This window comes from Podarcis cretensis (genome assembly GCF_951804945.1).
Source record: "Podarcis cretensis genome assembly, chromosome: 8".
Lineage (NCBI taxonomy): Eukaryota > Metazoa > Chordata > Lepidosauria > Squamata > Lacertidae > Podarcis > Podarcis cretensis.
The window spans coordinates 10082517-10100045 of NC_137177.1; the positions used below are offsets into that span (position 1 = coordinate 10082517).

General features: G+C 46.4%; 2 protein-coding genes across 2 annotated transcripts; both read left to right on the top strand.

Moving 5' to 3' along the window:
• The first annotated feature begins 1427 nt into the window (after positions 1–1427).
• LOC307221307 (uncharacterized protein) lies at positions 1428–7418 on the top strand. Its single transcript, XM_079985745.1, has 3 exons — positions 1428–1576; positions 4277–4424; positions 6513–7418. The coding sequence occupies exons 1-3, from the start codon at positions 1534–1536 to the stop codon at positions 7078–7080; spliced, it is 759 nt and encodes a 252-aa protein (XP_079841871.1). The 5' UTR covers positions 1428–1533; the 3' UTR covers positions 7081–7418.
• Positions 7419–11222: 3804 nt separating this feature from the next.
• On the top strand, positions 11223–17115 carry LOC307221311 (uncharacterized protein). The gene is made up of 3 exons (XM_079985750.1): positions 11223–11374; positions 14898–15045; positions 16390–17115. Exons 1-3 carry the CDS (start codon positions 11332–11334, stop codon positions 16946–16948), a joined length of 750 nt encoding a protein of 249 aa, XP_079841876.1. The 5' UTR covers positions 11223–11331; the 3' UTR covers positions 16949–17115.
• The last annotated feature ends 414 nt before the right edge of the window (positions 17116–17529 follow it).

The window sequence follows — 17529 nt, forward strand, 5'->3', positions numbered from 1 at the left end:
AGAAAGAGGTGCAGATCAGGGGAAAATGAGCATTTGGAGGCTTACGAGAGAGTACTCCCCACTTTATGTGATTTCACATATGTGCGGGGTGGTGGAACATAACCCCCAAATAAGTGGGGGGTATCCACCCTTGTCATAAACCTTCGTGGACATAGCCAGGAGGGGCAACTGCCCCCCCATCAAGTAAATAAGTATTTTTATTAAGTAGATCAAATCTATGCTTCCAGGTGCCATAAGAAAGCTGAAGACATAGCGCAGGATAGTGTGCACCCCGGAAATGATCTCTTTCAGCTTCTGCCTTCTGGAAGAAGCTACAGGGTTATAAAGACTAGGACTAGCCGTCTGAGAAACACTTTCTATCCAAATGCGATTTTGGTTTTAAACGCAGTACAGTGGTACCTCGGGTTACAGACGCTTCAGGTTACAGACGCTTCAGGTTACAGACTCCGCTAACCCAGAAATAGTACCTCGGGTTAAGAACTTTGCTTCAGAATGAGAACAGAAATCACACGGCGGCAGCGGGAGGCCCCATTAGCTAAAGTGGTACCTCAGGTTAAGAACAGTTTCAGGTTAAGAACGGACCTCCAGAACAAATTAAGTTCTTAACCCGAGGTACCACTGTATAAGGTAGTCTCTGTGGGAGTATATTGTATTTAATTACGGGGTATCAGAGTTTTTAGGGGGTTAACCAGGCTGGGATAGCTGGGATAGTAGGCTTGTTGGTTTTTGAATGTCTGATGTAGATTTTTTCAATTTCGTTGTTCTGTATGGGACAATGACAATAAAGATTATTGTATCGTAGGCTAAAAGTAGAAATAGTTTGAATCTTTGAAACGGAAATGCTCTTTGAGGTCACTTAGGTGATGTTGTGGCACATTCTAGTGACACAACTGGCAGCCCAACTGAGCAAGAGCCAGAGCCAGACAGAGGATGGCGACAGGTGGGTGTCCTGTCCCCCACCTCCATAAATCCTGGCTACGCTCACGACTACAGACCACTTCATCAGATACATCCGACAACGCCGAGAAGGCCCTCTGTCGCCTTTTGTTAGTGGATACTCATCTCCGGAGTTAAGAGGAACCAAACGTAAGATCATCATCGCTGCTGATGAGTTCATAGTCTCTGACTTCCTCTTCCAGGGGCCTGGCCCACAGAGGCCATCTCACACAAATCAGGGAAGTCTCTGAGTCAATCAATTCCTGGAGATAAAACCAAGGTTGACAGAGGAATGTCTTCCTTGATAGAGGGGGATATCTTCTGTCCATTGCAGCCATCTCACTTTGCTTATCAAGCCGGAGTTCAGGCTATTCCAGTCAGTGTACCCCCTTTTTCGTTGTTGTTGCAATGCTTTTCGGAGACTTTGGCAATAACTCTGGGATGGAGAAGACGTCAGGTCAGCAGCCTGCGTTAATAAATGACAGAAGGCAGGGGTGGGCCCGGAAGGAAAGGATCATATAAATCTCTCCCCATGCTCAGAGAGAGACCCTGCCTTCACTTCACTGGTTCTCAAGAGAACCTTCCAACTGCACCACCATGAAGTTCCCTGTCTTCACACTGGCCTTGCTAGCATTTGTAGGTAAGTGAAGGATTTGCCTCAGGTTGGAGGGAATTCCTGAATTCTTTTCAGGGGGCGGCGGCGGCGGGGGGACGGGGACCTCTTCAGTTTGCCACATCCTTGGGGGTCTGAGGCACAATGGTCAAAAGATACATTGTTTACCAGAAGGTTGGTTGTTTGAGTCCGCCCAGGGATGGCTGGGTGGATTCGAACGCAGGGCAGGATTCCTGCATCACAGGGGACTGGACTGAATGACCCCCCAGGGTCGCTTCCAATGCAATGATTCTGCGATCATTTGTTTGTTTTTTAATCTGACTGGCCCAACACCTCCTGACTGGCTCTCATTCAGGTATGACCCAAAATGGTCCACATCAGGAGTCTACAGACCACCAGTGGTCTGTGAGCTTCATTCAGGTGGTCCGCGCCTCAGAGAGCCATATTGCCACCTGGATCTCCTTGGAGGAAAGGTGGGATATAAATAAATAAATAAATAAATAGAAATAAATAAAAGAAGAACATAAGAAAAGCCTGCAGGATCAGGCCAGTGGCCCATCTAGACCAGTTCTCACAGTGGTCAATCAGACGACTATGGAAAGCCTAGAAACAGCATACAGTGGTACCTTGTTTTGAGTCCGGAATCCGTCCCGGAGCCCTGGACGCTAAATGAAAGGGACGCTCAACAAAGCGCCGCTCTGTGCACACGTGCGGAACGGTCTGCGGTTCTGCACATGCACAAAACGCTATTTAGCACTTATGCTCGTGCGCTAGCAGCAAACTCGGAAGTAACCCATTCCAGTACTTCCGGGTTTGCCGCGGATGTTCGCTGAAATAGATGGTCGACAGGGTGGACATTCGCAGAGGTATCACTGTAGAGACTTCAAATCCTAAAGTAATAACATACAACATAAAAAATAAAAGAAGCAATTAGAATACATCTAAGAACCATACAGGTAGAAAAATCATTAAGTAGTATGACACAATCCGCAGCAATTTCCAAGCTTTTTTTTTGGGGGGGGGTGGAGTTCTCTGGTCCAGAGGTTATGTTTTCTTGTTTTCTAGTTTGTTAATGGTTGCTAGGAGTTGTAACTCTGTGAAGGGTAAACTACAGTGCCCAGAATCCTTCGGTGCAGAACCGGTGTGGGTGTGGGTGTTTGCTTCAAATGTGTTTCAAAGGTAGCGTACACCGCCAATGTAGCGAGCTTTTGCATTGCACCGAACAATTCCTGCCTCAAGAATTCCATCCAGCTATGAACTTTGCTGTCATCCCTTCCCACAAAACGCCATTGGATGGAATCAGGCTTGGAAAGGGGTGAGAAGAACCCTTATTTGTCCTCTCAAATCCCTTGCTCCAAGAAGCTCATGACACCATACACGAGGCAATTCCTTCAGCTTTATTTCCTTTTATCCTCACAACACTCTTGCAAGGTAGTATAGGCCAAGAAATTGCGACTAGGTGAGGGTCAGTCAGTGAGCTTCATGGCTGAGTGAGGGATTTGAATGCAGGCCTCTCTAATCCATCCTGCTTTCCAAGTTCAGCCTTTCCCAACCTGGTGCCCTTCAGAGGTTTTAGACTACAATTTGCATCGGCCTCCCCATTTCTCCCATTGTTTTGGATATATTGTTGTTGTTGTTGATTAGTCATTTAGCCGTGTCCAACTCTTCATGACCCCATGGACCAGAGCACACCAGGTACTTCTGTCTTCCACTGCCTCCCGCAGTTTGGTCAAACTCATGCCGGTCGCTTCGAGAACACTGTGCAACCATCTCGTCCTCTGTGGTCCCCTTCTCCTTGTGCCCTCCATCTTTCCCAACATCAGGGTCTTTTCCAGGGAGTCTTCTCTTCTCATGAGGTGGCCAAAGTCTTGGAGCCTCAGCTTCACGATCTGTCCTTCCAGTGAGCACTCAGAACTGATTTCCTTAAGAATGGAGAGGTTTGATCTTCTTGTAGTCCATGGGACTCTCAAGAGTCTCCTCCAGCACCATAATTCAAAAGCATCCATTCTTCGGCGATCAGCCTTCTTTATGGTCCAGCTCTCACTTCCATACATCACTACTAGGGAAACCATAGCTTTAACTATACGAACCTTTGTTGGCAAGGTGATCAAGGTGATATATTGTAATACTCCAATAATTTATACCAAATGGGAAGGATCTCAAAAGAGAAGATAGACAGGGACTGGGAGGTGTTTAAAGGATACTTGCAAAACCATATTGAAAAATCAGAACTCCTATTTAGAATAAACAAGTTCCGTTTTAAATACTGAAATACTAAATAAGATGGATAACAATGTGTAATAGAAAAAGGAGCATGAAATTAGGTTAAAGGTGTGTGAAAGAAAGTAACAGAAGTAGAAAGAAATTGTAATTAAGTAGATTGGAAGTCTAACACCAAGGTGGGGTGAAGGGTGATGGATGGTGATGGGAAAAGGAATTATCTGCAGGATTGAGCGTAGGTATGTTTGAACATTTCTAAGGATTGTATGAAATGTATGTTTGTATGCTTGTATATTCGCAATATGTGTGTATTAATGCTGAATTATTTTAATAATAAAAACGTTTTTTTAAAAAAAATTGCATCGGCCTCAGCCCTTGGGGGTGAAACTGTGCCTCCTAAGACATTTGTTTTGCAAAACAAAGTTTTGGTTCACATGTGGGTGTAACACTGTTCCCTCTGAGCTCCAGCCACAGATACAGCCGTTCAGATTTGCTTTTGTCTTCCAGGATCCCAGGCGTACGTCCTCCGAGATGAGCCGTATCCTCACCTGGCCCGGCTAAACCTGGAGCTTCAGGAATACCTGAGAAACGTCACCAGGGTAGTTGATGAAAAAATAGAGGTGATCAGAAGGTCGGAGCTTGGACAGTCAGTGATGTAAGCGATTCGAGACAATATTTTCACACCAAGTGGTTCCCAAACTTATCCCTCCCCCCCCCACCAACCACTCGATGGCCTTTACGGACAACTTAATGATTTTTTTCTGCCTGGTGTAGCATTTGTGCTAGGTGCTGTATGGTTTTAATTGTATTGTATTGCTTCTTTTATTTCTCAGAATGTGTTTTATTGTAGTTGCAATGAAGCAACGGCACTTTCTCACCCTGGCACCGTTGGGCCCACCCTCAATTAAATTTAGTGTGACCACCTCACGGTACACCAATTTTTACAATTTACCCCAGATTATCTAGTGGGGGGGGGACTTGTGTGAGGGAAAACTTAAAGAGTTAGAGTCTCAGGCAGGAGTTGATCAAACAAACACGAAAAGTATTCTTAAACAAAGGAAGTTTATGACACAAAGTGGTTCAGAAAACTTGTTCTTTCAGGTAGAATTCAACCTAGTTACTTTAACTAGAAGATGTCTCAGGCTTAAACACAGGTACAACTCTTCTTAAACGTCAGTTACTAAACATCGGTTGGCACACTTCAGGTAGATAAATATTCAGGTTACCAGAAGGGATGGTAAAATGTTCACATCGGTGTCCGTCACTTAGATAATACAATACTTTCAACACTATACTTCCTCCTTCACAGCTTAATACAGTGGTACCTCGGGATGCGAATGGGATCCGTTCTGGAGCCCCATTCGCATCCTGAATAGAACGTAAGGCTCGACCGCGTGTGCGCAGGTCGCGTTTTGCCGCTTCCGCGCATGCACGTGATGTCATTTTGAGCGTCTGCGCATGTGCGAGCGGCGAAACCCGGAAGTAACATGCTCCGTTAATTCCAGGTCGCCACGGAGCGCAACCCGAAAGCGCTCAACCTGAAGCACATTCAACCCAAGGTATGACTGTACTTTGGTTTATGAGTGAGGGGCATTTTTCCTCAGTTACCCCCTCTCTTAACAATCCCATACCTGAGGTATTTATGGTGTTACAGACCCAGGGGATCCCCTCTCCCCTTGTCACTGGGTTGAGAGTCTTCAGTACCTAGAAGAATTCTCCCCTCCTAGTTAGACTGACACCCAGGGCAGTGGCGAAGCTGCATGCTCTGGCACTGGGGGCGGAGAGCAGGTGGGGGCATGGCTGGCGCGTGTCCCGGGGGCGTGGCAAGCCACATGCAGGGGCATCTCATGCATCCTGGGGGTGTGGCACCCACTGCAGTGGGGGGGTGCACGGCACGTGTCCGGAGGCGGCCGCGATGGTACCCCCCTCCCCCATGGTGCCAGGGGTGCTGCGCTCCCCCCGCCAGTGACCCAGGGAGCCTGAATTCCCACAGGATCTGTGGCTCCTGGTTCAGACTCTGCCCTCCCAGCACACTCCTGTTTGGACACCTTCCCCAGACCCTCAGCCTGGTCTCCCTATCCGAGCTGTGAGGCTCTGTCCTCTCCCTATGGATAGTCTCCTCAGTGTGTATCTCCTTTTCCCCTCAGAACCCCTTCACCCTCTCTCCCAATCTGAAACCTGTCTAACCTTTCCAAACCAATCATATCCCTCCCCTGGAACTCTGGCCAATCAGATGCTGTTGCCAGCAGTGGCGTAGCGTGGGTTGTCAGCACCCGGGGCAAGGCAAGTAATTTGCACCCCCTAACCCGTGGATTTGCGCCCCCTAACCCTAACCCCCAGATGTTGCGCCCGGTGCGGCCGGCCCCCCCTGCACCCCCCATGCTACGCCACTGGTTGCCAGCCAACTGTTTGCTGGCAAACAACAGCAACACTTGGTGACCCAAACTGGCCAGCAAACAAACTTTCCCATCACATAGTACAATTTGCATTCCATGGAATCCCATATCCACCATCTCTTTTCCCTTATGTCAGCCTGGCGGGCAGCAGATTGGAGGAGGAACATGCAAGTGATGCTTTGAAGGGTGGAAGGCCCACAATGACATGCCCCCCTGCAGTTAGCATAACATCAGAGATGGGGAAGGGATCCTGGCCTCACCACAGCTCTCCAGTCCAGGAGTTTCTCACTCAAAGAAGGGCGTTCTGCTTACCTTTTGTGACTCTGTTTTATTTCCACCCCCTGCAGAGACAAGCTCCATAACAGCTTTGCAAAAATGAGCAAGCGCTTGCACAACCTGAAGGAGAAGTTACCTGCTGAGGTGGTTCAAGGGTACGACCTGGTGGTTGGGGCGTCGCTGGGCGTGGTGGACAAAAGTCTCAACACCATCCGTGCCTTGCATAGAAAGGTATCGCCTGCCTCAGATGAGCTCGCGGAGGCTCTCTACACCATTGTGGCACCTTACGCAGATTCGGTCTTAGAGAAGGTGGATCGGTACTCAAAGTCTCTGCAGCGTTCCCTCATGGCCAAGGCCGAAGAGCTGAACCCCAAGCTGAACGAGAAGCTGAAGCAGCAGCTGGAAGACCTGAAAGATCAGCTGGCCCCTTACGCCGAAGTTCTCCAGCAGGAACTGCAAGAATTCCGGTCATCCATAGACCCCTACGTTGACCAGGTCCAGGAGAAGCTTGAGGAAGGAGTGGAGAGGGTCAACCAGATTCTTCAGCCTTATTTTAGCCGTATTTTCAAGGCACTCCAAGAACGCGCTGAGAAGTTTAAGAAGTGGGTTGAAGCCCCTACCTTTCCCCCAAGTCAGTGATGATTGTGGTGATTGTTTTGCACACGATGGAGGATGGAACCTTGGCCAACCCCAAGACAGACAGAAGATGGTGGTCTCTTCTGTAGCTCATATCATAAACCAGATGTCCCTGTTGATGTCTACACATTGTTCCGGATACGTGGTTCCAATTTCTCATTACGTAGTGGCAGCTTCTGCTGGCTGGTTACAAGATGGTGTCCGTGCCATCACGCCTAAGTCGAAGTAAATGGCATTTCTGTTTTATTCTTTCGCCCATAGTCTGAACTTTTCCTTCTTGTTCACTCTTAGTGCTCCGTAAACTTTGATTCCCTTAAAATAAACTCGAGTTAAGCTTTTAATTGCCTCCTTTGCCTCAGTGTTGTCCACCTATGCTAATGCTTTTATTTTTATTTTTTTTAAATAATATTTATTCAGATTTTTTTAAAGATTACAAAGAAAACATAAGAAAAAGAAAAAAGAAAAAAGAAAAAATACACGATACAACACAAAAACAGAAAAATACAAAGAAAAAATACAACCATTAAAAAAGAAAAAAGAAAAAAGCAATTTAAATCCTTTACATAACCACTTCCCTTTTACTTATTTTCTTGACCTCCCCACACCTCCCATTTCTGTATTCAAATTCAGATTTTTATTTCAGCAAATCCTTTCAACCTTACTTTTTAACTTGATAGTTTCCTTTAATATATTATTATTTTACTTTCTCTCTTTCATCCATTTCCTCAATTCATTTTTGCTTAATCTTCTATATCTAATCATTTTCCCTATATATCCTTCCAACCTTATTTTCATTTAATTTAATTTATTTTAAAAACCACTTTTACTTTATCCAATCTTAACTCTCATCCAAACTTATGCTTCAATATTGATGCTAATGCTTTTATTAACCTCCTTGGGGAAAAGCCCGCAAGCACCGCACACACGCTCCTCGGGGCTCGTGAAAGGGAGCGCTGAGCAGAGCCTGGGATGCATACAGGCTCTGCTCAGCGCTCCCTTTAAAGAATTTTTTCCCCCTTGCATGCCCCCTCTAAAAACTAGGTGCGTCTTATGGTCAGGTGCGTCCTATGGGGCGAAAAATATGGTATTTCCAGAAGAACAAATCTTATCCACGCTTATCCACAGAGTTCTGCCCCCACTCTGTTCAGACAGAGATCCACACTTTAATGCCTCATGTGCAAGTTGTGGGCTCTCTTTCCTTTGAGGTTTTTAAGCAGAGGTTGGACAGCCATCTGTCATGGATCATAGAATCATAGAATCATAGAGTTGGAAGAGACCACAAGGGCCATCGAGTCCAACCCCCTGCCAAGCAGGAAACACCATCAGAGCACTCCTGACATATGGTTGTCAAGCCTCTGCTTAAAGACCTCCAAAGAAGGAGACTCCACCACACTCCTTGGCAGCAAATTCCATTTAGAATTTAGAATTCCATTTAGAATTCCATTTAGGCTTTAGCCAAGATTCCTCCACTGAAGGGGGTTGGACTAGATGACCCTTGTGGTCCCTTCCAGCTTTACAGTTCTATTATTCTATGATTCAAGTGTTTGGGGGTGGGTTGCCCCAAGCTTTCCCCATGAAAACCAGTTCTTTAAGGTTGAATCAGTCCATGGGCACAGAGCTCTAAAGTGTATTGTGATCCCACTAAAAGAAGAGCTTTCAGATTCTGCTTGTGGGATTTCCAGAGGCATCTGCTTTGTCACTATCAGAAGAAGGAAGCTGGGCAAAATTTGTAGTCTGATGTGGCAAGCCTTGAGCATTTATTATGACTTCCTTTCCCTCTGCTTCCCTGCCCCTACTCAAGGGTGCCCCTTATGTCTTTACAAAGAGGACAAAACAAGCCACGGGTTATAACAAAATTTACAAATGCTAATGGATATTTATAGTACCAATTTTAAAATAATATCTATGATTTAAATAGAAATAAAATACAATGCACCACTGTGGGTGGGTGGGTGGAAGGAGCTGTCTGCAGTCCGGTAAGCTGTGTGCCTGTCTTCTCAGCCTGCTGCCCAGTGGCTAAGCATTGATGGGCAATGTCTCAGGGTTCTTTACCTTTCTTTTTAAAAAATTTCTTGGTTTTACATTTTTAACAACAAACTATCACGTCACATAGAGGGACGCGGGTGGCGCTGTGGGTAAAACCGCAGTGCCTAGGACTTGCCGATCAGAAGGTCGGTGGTTCGAATCCCCGCAGCGGGGTGAGCTCCCATCTTTCGGTCCCAGCTCCTGCCCACCTAGCAGTTCGAAAGCACCCCTAAGTGCAAGTAGATAAATAGGTACCGCTTTATAGCGGGAAGGTAAACGGCGTTTCCGTGTGCTGCGCTGGTGTCGGCTCGCCAGAGCAGCTTCATCACGCTGGCCACGTGACCCGGAAGTGTCTCCAGACAGCGCTGGCCCCCGGCCTCTTAAGTGAGATGGACGCACAACCCTAGAGTCGGACACGACTGGCCCATACGGGCAGAGATACCTTTACCTTTATATCACGTCACATATCAATGAATACAATTCTCAAATTTCCCCCTCCTCAAAAGGACTTCCCTAAACTCCCTCTTCTGGTTTGTTTTTTACATAATATCTTCTCCTGCTTTGTTTAATATGTCTTAATTTTTAATATCTTTAACTTATATTATTATTATACTCTCCACAGTTTTAACAATATCCTCATAGTTCCTATATTTGTTTTGTTACTTGCAAGTGTTTACTCAAAACCTACTAGTGAGTCCACTTCTTTGCATTGTTTCTGAAGATATAACATAAATGGTTCCCATTCTGTCTTGAAGTCTCCATTGTCCTTGTCTTATTGTCTTTCAGTTAATTTTGCCATTTCAGCGTATTCCAAGTTTTTCTTGCCATTCTTCTTTAGTTAGGACTTTGTCGCTTTTCCATCTTTGGCCAGCAATATCCTAGACATAGTTGTAGCATACATAAAGAGTTTCTGTTTTTCTTTTGGCAGATCTTGACCTGAAATGCCTAACAAAAAAAAAGGCTTCTGGTCTTTTAACAAAACTTATCTTAAACTTTTTTTTTTCATTTCGTTATGTATCATTTGCCAATAATTTTTGATTATTTTGCAATTTCACCACATATGAAAGAACGTGCTTTCTTCTTCTTTACACTTCCAACGTTTGTTGGAGCCTCTTCCAAACATTTTAACCATTTTCTCAGTGTAATGTGGACACGGGTGGCGCTGTGGTCTAAACCGCAGAGCCTAGAGCTTGCCGATCAGAAGGTTGGCGGTTCGAATCCCCGCAACGTGGTGAGCTCCCATTGCTCGGTCCCTGCTCCTGCCAACCTAGCAATTCAAAGGCACATCAAAGTGCAAGTAGATAAATAGGTACCACTCCAGCGGGAAGGTAAACGGCGTTTCCGTGCGCTGCTCTGGTTCGCCAGAAGCAGCTTTGTCATGCTGGCCACATGACCCAGAAAAACGGTCTGCGGACAAATGCCGGCTCCTTCAGCCAGTAATGCGAGATGAGTGCCGCAACCCCAGAGTCGTCTGCGACTGGACATAACGGTCAGGGGTCTCTTTACCTTTACCTTTACCTTTAATGTACTATCTACATATCATATTCACATAATTCTCTTTTAACAATATGCAATATTCAAGTGACTTGGAATTTGATGGAATTTAGTTACCACCAATCGCTGCCCCCTCTGCTTTGTGCCAGTGGATTTAGACACTGGGGCAAGCACCACAGGAGATGATGGCAAGAGAAGCTGTGCCACACTGAGAGGCATTTGATCCCCAGTGCCCTTCTGTGTTAATAAATGACAATGGAATAAGGGGTAGAAGTGGATGGAACAGATCCATTCTTCCCTGGCTCAGAGACAGCCCCTGCCTTCTGAACCACCATATGGTTCCTCCTTCTCACACTGGCCTGGCAAGCACATGGAAGGTCAACATCAGGCTATGAGCTGTCCAGCATTCCCCTTTGTTGAATACACCTTTTAAACGTTTTGAGATGGTTGGCTAATACGTTTGGATATCCTGTGTTGCCTTCTTTGGTTAAATCAGAATTTTTTTAAAGTTAGTCCTCTCTGTAGTTTTGCAATGACCATGGGAGATAACAAGGGAAGGTTCCCCCTCAAAGGCACCTGCCCTCCAATAGCCCCACAATGTTAATGAGTGACCCAGGAGGCAAGGGAGGAGGAGGAGGTTGGGAGGAATAAGTAGGCTCCCCCGTGGCTCCCCGGACTCAGAGACAGCCCCTACCTTCATCCCAGCAGGTTCTCAGGACTCTCCGCCAAAGCACCATGAAGTTCTTCGTCCTCACACTGGCCTTGGCCATCCTGACGGGTGAGTGGAAGGTCAACATCAGGCTAGCAGCTGCCTTGCGTTCCACCTTTTGGGGTGTAAATTTAGCAAGATAGATATCTGTTGGACACTGAGATCCAACGCCGAGGGCCTTCTGGCAGTTCCCTCATTGCGAGAAGTGAGGTTACAGGGAACCAGGCAGAGGGCCTTCTCGGTAATGGCGCCCGCCCCGTGGAATGCCCTCCCTTCAGGTGTGAAGGAAATAAGCAACTATCTTATCTTTAAAAGACATCTGAAGGCAGCCCTGTTTAGGGAAGTTTTTAATATTTAATGCTGTATTGTTTTTAACATTCGATTGAAAGCCGCCCAGAGTGGCTGGGGAAACTCAGCCAGATGGTCGGGGTATAAATAATATATTATTAGTAGTATTAGTATTAATATTAGTATTATTATAATAATATTATTAGCTAAACTGAAGCTCCACGTTCAGTGGCTGGGAGACAAGAACGGACTGGGCAAAATGGGTCTTTAGTCTGATCAGCCAAGGCTTAAAGCACTTATTATGACTTCCCCTCCCTCTGTTAACCTGCCCCTGCCTAAGGGTTCCCTTTGACAAAGATGACAACAGAAGCTGCCGGAACTGTCTGCAGTCCAGTGAGCTGTGCGGTTGTCTTCTCAGTCCAGCTGCTAAGCATTGATGGGCCAAGCCAAGAGCCCTGAAGCTCTCTCCCTTCTCGGGGTTCTTTCAACTGAACCTGGACCACACAGCCATTCAGGTATTCTCTGTGAAGTAGGACATACGTTCGCCCTACTGTACTCACAGTGTAGGAAGAGCTCCAAAGATTTCCTAGAGTGCTGCTACTTAGAGGAATCACTTTGGGGAAACTTGCATGCAGAGTGTCATGACAAGGAAGCTCTTACTGCAAACAACCACTGCAAGAAGTTAAGGCTGAAAGGGCGGTTGGCATTGGGCCTGCTGCTACTGCCCCTCAGTTGTGCCCCAATATAGGAAGGGCCTTCAGTTCATATGATAAAATCCTGTCCTGTCCACCTTCTTGGTGTCTCACATTTCAAATGTCCTAGACGTGGCTTTGTGGGAGCAAAGTCCGTTCTGCAAATCACTGTTGGAGGGTCAATAGCCAACGACTGGAGGGTCAATAGCCAAAGGCTGATCTCTTTCCTTTGCTGACAGACCAAGTTGTGTGTGGGGTTGTGTGTTTTGTGGGCTCTATTTCCTGAGGATGTGCTAGCAGGCCAAGCTGGGGAGGGTGATCTATAGGGAAACTGTAAATACCCCTTCAGTCTGTACTATTTCCAGAAGAACAAAACTATGTAAGAACTGGCTGGGATCCTATTTAGGTTCTCTGACACGCGGCTGGGACCACAGACCTTGTGTTTTAGAAACCTCATGTCCCCATTTTAGAGAGAGAGTTATAATCCAGTGTTGGGAACAGTGACGGATTTACGTATAAGCTAAACAAGCTATAGCTTAGGGCCCCACTCTCTTGGGGGGCCCCAAAAAAATTGAAAAGGGAAAAAACTGGATGTATATTTCCAAAATATAAGATAAAAAAAGAAATAAAATAAAACCTACATACAGCAACATTGTTTTGTGTTGTGTATGGACCTATTAGGTCCATAAATTACCATATAGCATATATTCAACAGAAAAAATGTGACAATTTGTTGTTCACAAAGGACAGCTGGACATATAAAGGGCCCCATTGCCTTCAGTAGCTGAGGGCCTCACCAAACCTAAATCTGGCCCTGGGTGGGAAGCCACTCCATAGATCTAGAAAGTGATTATTCCGCAGGGAGTGTTGTTAGCGAGTGGCCCAGAGGCACAAGCCCCAGGTGTTTTGTGCCACACCTGAAACCACCTGTGCCTGGAGTGTCTGCTCCTTTCCCTGGTAACAATACTAGACCATATTTCAGCCTCAGCTCCCGCACAGACAGTATCTGTAATTACACCATCTCCCACATAAAATAAGGGACCTGACTGAGAAATAACATAAACCAGTGTTTCCCAAGCAGGGACCATATGGCCTGTGGGGCCCCCAGGATATTCCTAGGAATAGCTGTCGACGTTTCCCTTTTTTAAAGAGAAATTCCCTTATTCCAAATAGGATTCCTCGTAAGAAAAGGGAAAAGTTGACAGCTATGTTCCGGGGGGTGGGGGTGGCCACAGGTGAAATTGGTGTAAATAAGGCTAGAGGGAAGTGAGAAGTGAAGGGAAACAATTTTTTTTTTAAAAAAAAAAACCCTGATTGGATGTCTATCTGCCTCGCCAATCACAAGCGGGTAAGGGGGACCCACCAGGGCCCAGCGCTCCTTTTTGCCACGTGTGTTTTCTTGGAGCAGTTCTGGTTTGCTTCAGGCGGGACCAGTATAGCCCAGGATCTAGAACCCCCCGGGTCAGGTAAGTGCGGTGGTGGGGTGGCAACGGGTAAGGCTGGGTGTGCTGGGCCAGTGCTAGGCCCGGTGGCAGCCTGGGCCTGACTCTGCAGGGTGCTGACTTGCATCTAGTACATAACTAAGTCTGCTGGCTTGCATCTAGAAAATAACTAAGTCTCTCTCTACTTGGAAGAAAGCTGCACTGAGTTCAGTGGGCCGTACTCCCAGGTAAAGGTGTGTGGGGCTATAGTGTTTTATCTAGGCAGCCAGGGCTACTCCGGATAACAATATCTTTTTGCAGCAGGTCAGTGAGGACCACTTGCTTTTTAAAATTCTCCCATATATACAGAACTCCCTGTGCACATTTTGCCCGATATCTGTAGTTTCCCCCTCTGTGTCAAACAACTGGTGTTCTGCTCCCACGTAATAGCTGGGGGAAGAACAGAAGCATTGTCACATAAGTGTTGTTTGCTTTTTATAATGCATGAAAGATGGATCTCCCTCAGGAGGTTCTGGACTCTCCTTCCTTGGAGGTTTCTAAGTGGAGGTCGCGTGGCCATCTGTCCCATGACAAACTCATGTTTTAGCGGAGTTTCCTACAGGGGTTTTCAATAGACAGAATACCCTTGGGGTCCCTTCCAGCCCCATGATTCTATGTTTTTCTGCTTCAACAATATTTTATTATCTTCCTATCATTTTATGTAATTTTCTAAAAATTATTAAAATTATAAATGAAACATGTTGTATTGAAAAACAAAACATTTAAATAGCTACTTTTTCACCAGTAGACAAGAGGGGGCATGGGCATAGCCAGGATTTGGGGGTTGGAGCATCAGATTTGCATTGATTTTTACTTATTGGGGGGCAGCTGCCCCCTTGGGCTACATCCATGGGGGGTGCCACAGGGGGGTGCCAGAGGAAGAAAACAAGGTCAGAAAAGGCCATGGCCAGAAAAGGGTTGGGAAACACTGACATAAACTATTTTGTTTCTACCTTTCTTGAGGGGGTTGAGGCACCAGCCCTAACAAAGACCTTCTAATTTAGACCCTCAAACATTAAAGAAAGGATTCTATATGTGAAGCTTTGAGTTGCAGCTTGGTGTACCAAACAGGCTTGGCGCTTCCTGCAGTGGACGGTGCAATGCAGAATTATTATTTTTGTGGACTTCTAGGGACTTGGGCTTCTGTTCTCCGAGACGAGTCGGATTCCAAGCTGGAGAAGCTAATCCAACAGGGAAGAGAAGATGCCGATAAATTCATCGAAACATTGTCTAGGAAAGTCGCCACCGTTGAAAGAGGAGAGGGGGGCCGGGAGATTCTGTAAGCAAATTAGTCTCGTTTCTGCTCTGTACTGCTTTCTTCCCATGTAGAAAAGAGGAGATGTTATTTCTAGAGAATAGATGGATGGAAGTCATTACCGGCATAACATTCTTGGGTTGGGGAAGGTATGGGAGCTGAACTACTGGATTCTGAGCCAGCCCCACTGCCACCACTTCACCCCATGGCTTGGCCAGCCCCTGGGTCCCTGGGCCCCGGAACCTTCCCCTCCCACTGTGGGCAGCATGTGTGGCAGGGCTGAGGGTATAACAGGTGACACACACGGCTACTTGAAGCCCCTCAGGCAGCAGACAGGGAGGTGCCCACTTTGGAATCCTCCTCAGAACAGAGTCTTAAAATCCTGGGTGTTTGAACAGAAATCTTGGATAGCGACAGCTCAAGCCACTTCGACTCAGGATGGTGCCTCCCCTTCGGCAGATGGGCACATCAAGTGAACCCTCCAGGAAGGCTCTCTCCCCACTTAAAGCGAGGAGAAACAGGTGCAGGCAAAGCCACGTGGGACTGCCCCACCTGACAAGAAAGGAAGGCTGCCCCATAAATCCAGGACCTTCCCACTCAGTGAGAGAGGCCTGCCTACTGTGACTATGCAGGTCCAAGCAGGTTTTCGTTTTTCCCACCCAGGGCCAGATTTAGGTTTGATGAGGCCCATAGCTACTGAAGGTAATGGAGCCCCGTATATGTCCACAACAAATTTTCGCAGTTTTTTGTGATGAATATACAGTCATACCTCGGGTTACAGGCGCTTTAGGTTGCTTTTTTTCGGGTTATGGACCGCCGAAACCCAGAAGTACCAGAACGGGTTACTTCCGGGTTTCGGCGGCCGCACATGTGCAGAAGCGCCGAATCGCAATCTGCGCATGCACAGACGCGCCACTGTGGGTTGCAAACGTGCATCCCGCACGGATCATGTTCGCAACCCGAGCATCCACTGTATGCTATATAGTAATTTATAGAACTAATAGGTCCATACAGAACACAAAACACTGTTGCTCTATGTAGGTTTTATTTTATTTTATTTTTATCTTATATTTTGGAAATGTACATTCAGTTTATTTTCCCTTTAAATTTTTTGGAGGCCCCCAAGTGAGGGGGGCCCTAAGCTGCAGCTTGTTTAGCTTATATGTAGATATGGCACTGTCGCTTTCCCTAGAAAAATCTACTGCTTACCGCTAAATCAGAACAAACATCAATCCACAGAAAAACTATTGACACTTGTACCAGTTCAGGGGTAAACAGCAGTGGGACAAACAGGTGTTTGGATGTTCCCACACCCTCCTTTTTCCTTCTTAAAGCTTTCCAATTCTCTGTTCTTTTTTTCCCCTACAGGAAATTTATTGAGTATGCCTATATGAATATCAGCAGGCGCTTGAATAGCCTGGAGAAAGAGTTACCTGATGAAGTCATGGAAGCTTTGGATGTGGTTTTGGGGGTGCCATACCAGGTTGCGGAAAAGGCTATCACTGCCCTGTTTGACCTGCAGAGACATAGGAGGCATAACTTAGAAGAGCTTGGCAAAGCATTGCAATCTGCCCTGGCGGGTTACATGGATCCCGTCCTGGAGAGGGTGGGTCCGTACGCAGCAACCGTGCGCAGTGCCGTCGTCGCCAGAGCTCAGGAGATCAACCGTGAGATAGATGAGAAGCTGCCGCAGCAAGTGCAAACTCTGAAAACCCAGCTGGATCCACACATTAAGAAGCTGCAAGAATTGCAGGCAACCCTTCAGCCCTATCTTGACCACACACAGCAGCTGATCAGAAAAGGAGCAGAGACAATCCACAAGCACTTACTGAAGCCGTATGTTGGTCCCCTTGTGAAGTTGTGCCAAAAGTACAAAAAGGACTTTAGGGAGTGGTCTAGAGCCTCAGTGTTTCCCCCAAATCCATGATTATTTCTCTCACATGTATACGAGGAAGGAATCTCCCCCAGCATCTAAAGAGAGATCAGAAGGAAAAAGCTTACATTGTTTTTTGTGTCTTCATGACCTTGGCTGGGAGTTAGGGCAGGTGTGCAAGTCTTCTCCAGACGGGATAATAAAGGAGACGTTCCTAACAACCTCTGTTTGATGCGTGGCCTGTTTCTCTTTAACCCTCCTCCTTCTGTTGGCTGTTGCAAATACATCTTCTTCGCACAAGCAAAAGTGAAGTGCTTTCAATACACCTGTAAGCCAACATGTGGGTTATGTTGTGCACATAATATATTATAATAATAATTTATTATTTATATCCCACCCATCTGGCTGGGCTACCCCAGCCACTCTGGGCAGCTTCCAACAAAATATTAAACTACAGTAATGAATCAAACATTAAAAGCTTCCCTAAACAGGGCTGCCTTCAGGTGTCTTCTAACATAACAGTTGCGTAGGGGGAGCTCAACTTCCTTGGCCCGCAGGGTGGAAATGAGGAGGAGTCCCTTTCACTTTCCCTACCTTGAAGCTGCTCCTTGAGTTTCAGAGGAAGCCTTCATCGG

Coding starts and splice junctions, on each gene's coding strand:
- LOC307221307 (XM_079985745.1), top strand. CDS start 1,534: ATGAAGTTCCCTGTCTTCACACTGGCCTTGCTAGCATTTGTAG. Junction 1,577..4,276: donor GGCCTTGCTAGCATTTGTAG/GTAAGTGAAGGA, acceptor TTTGTCTTCCAG/GATCCCAGGCGTACGTCCTC. Junction 4,425..6,512: donor GAGCTTGGACAGTCAGTGAT/GTAAGCGATTCG, acceptor CACCCCCTGCAG/AGACAAGCTCCATAACAGCT.
- LOC307221311 (XM_079985750.1), top strand. CDS start 11,332: ATGAAGTTCTTCGTCCTCACACTGGCCTTGGCCATCCTGACGG. Junction 11,375..14,897: donor GGCCTTGGCCATCCTGACGG/GTGAGTGGAAGG, acceptor GTGGACTTCTAG/GGACTTGGGCTTCTGTTCTC. Junction 15,046..16,389: donor GAGGGGGGCCGGGAGATTCT/GTAAGCAAATTA, acceptor TTTCCCCTACAG/GAAATTTATTGAGTATGCCT.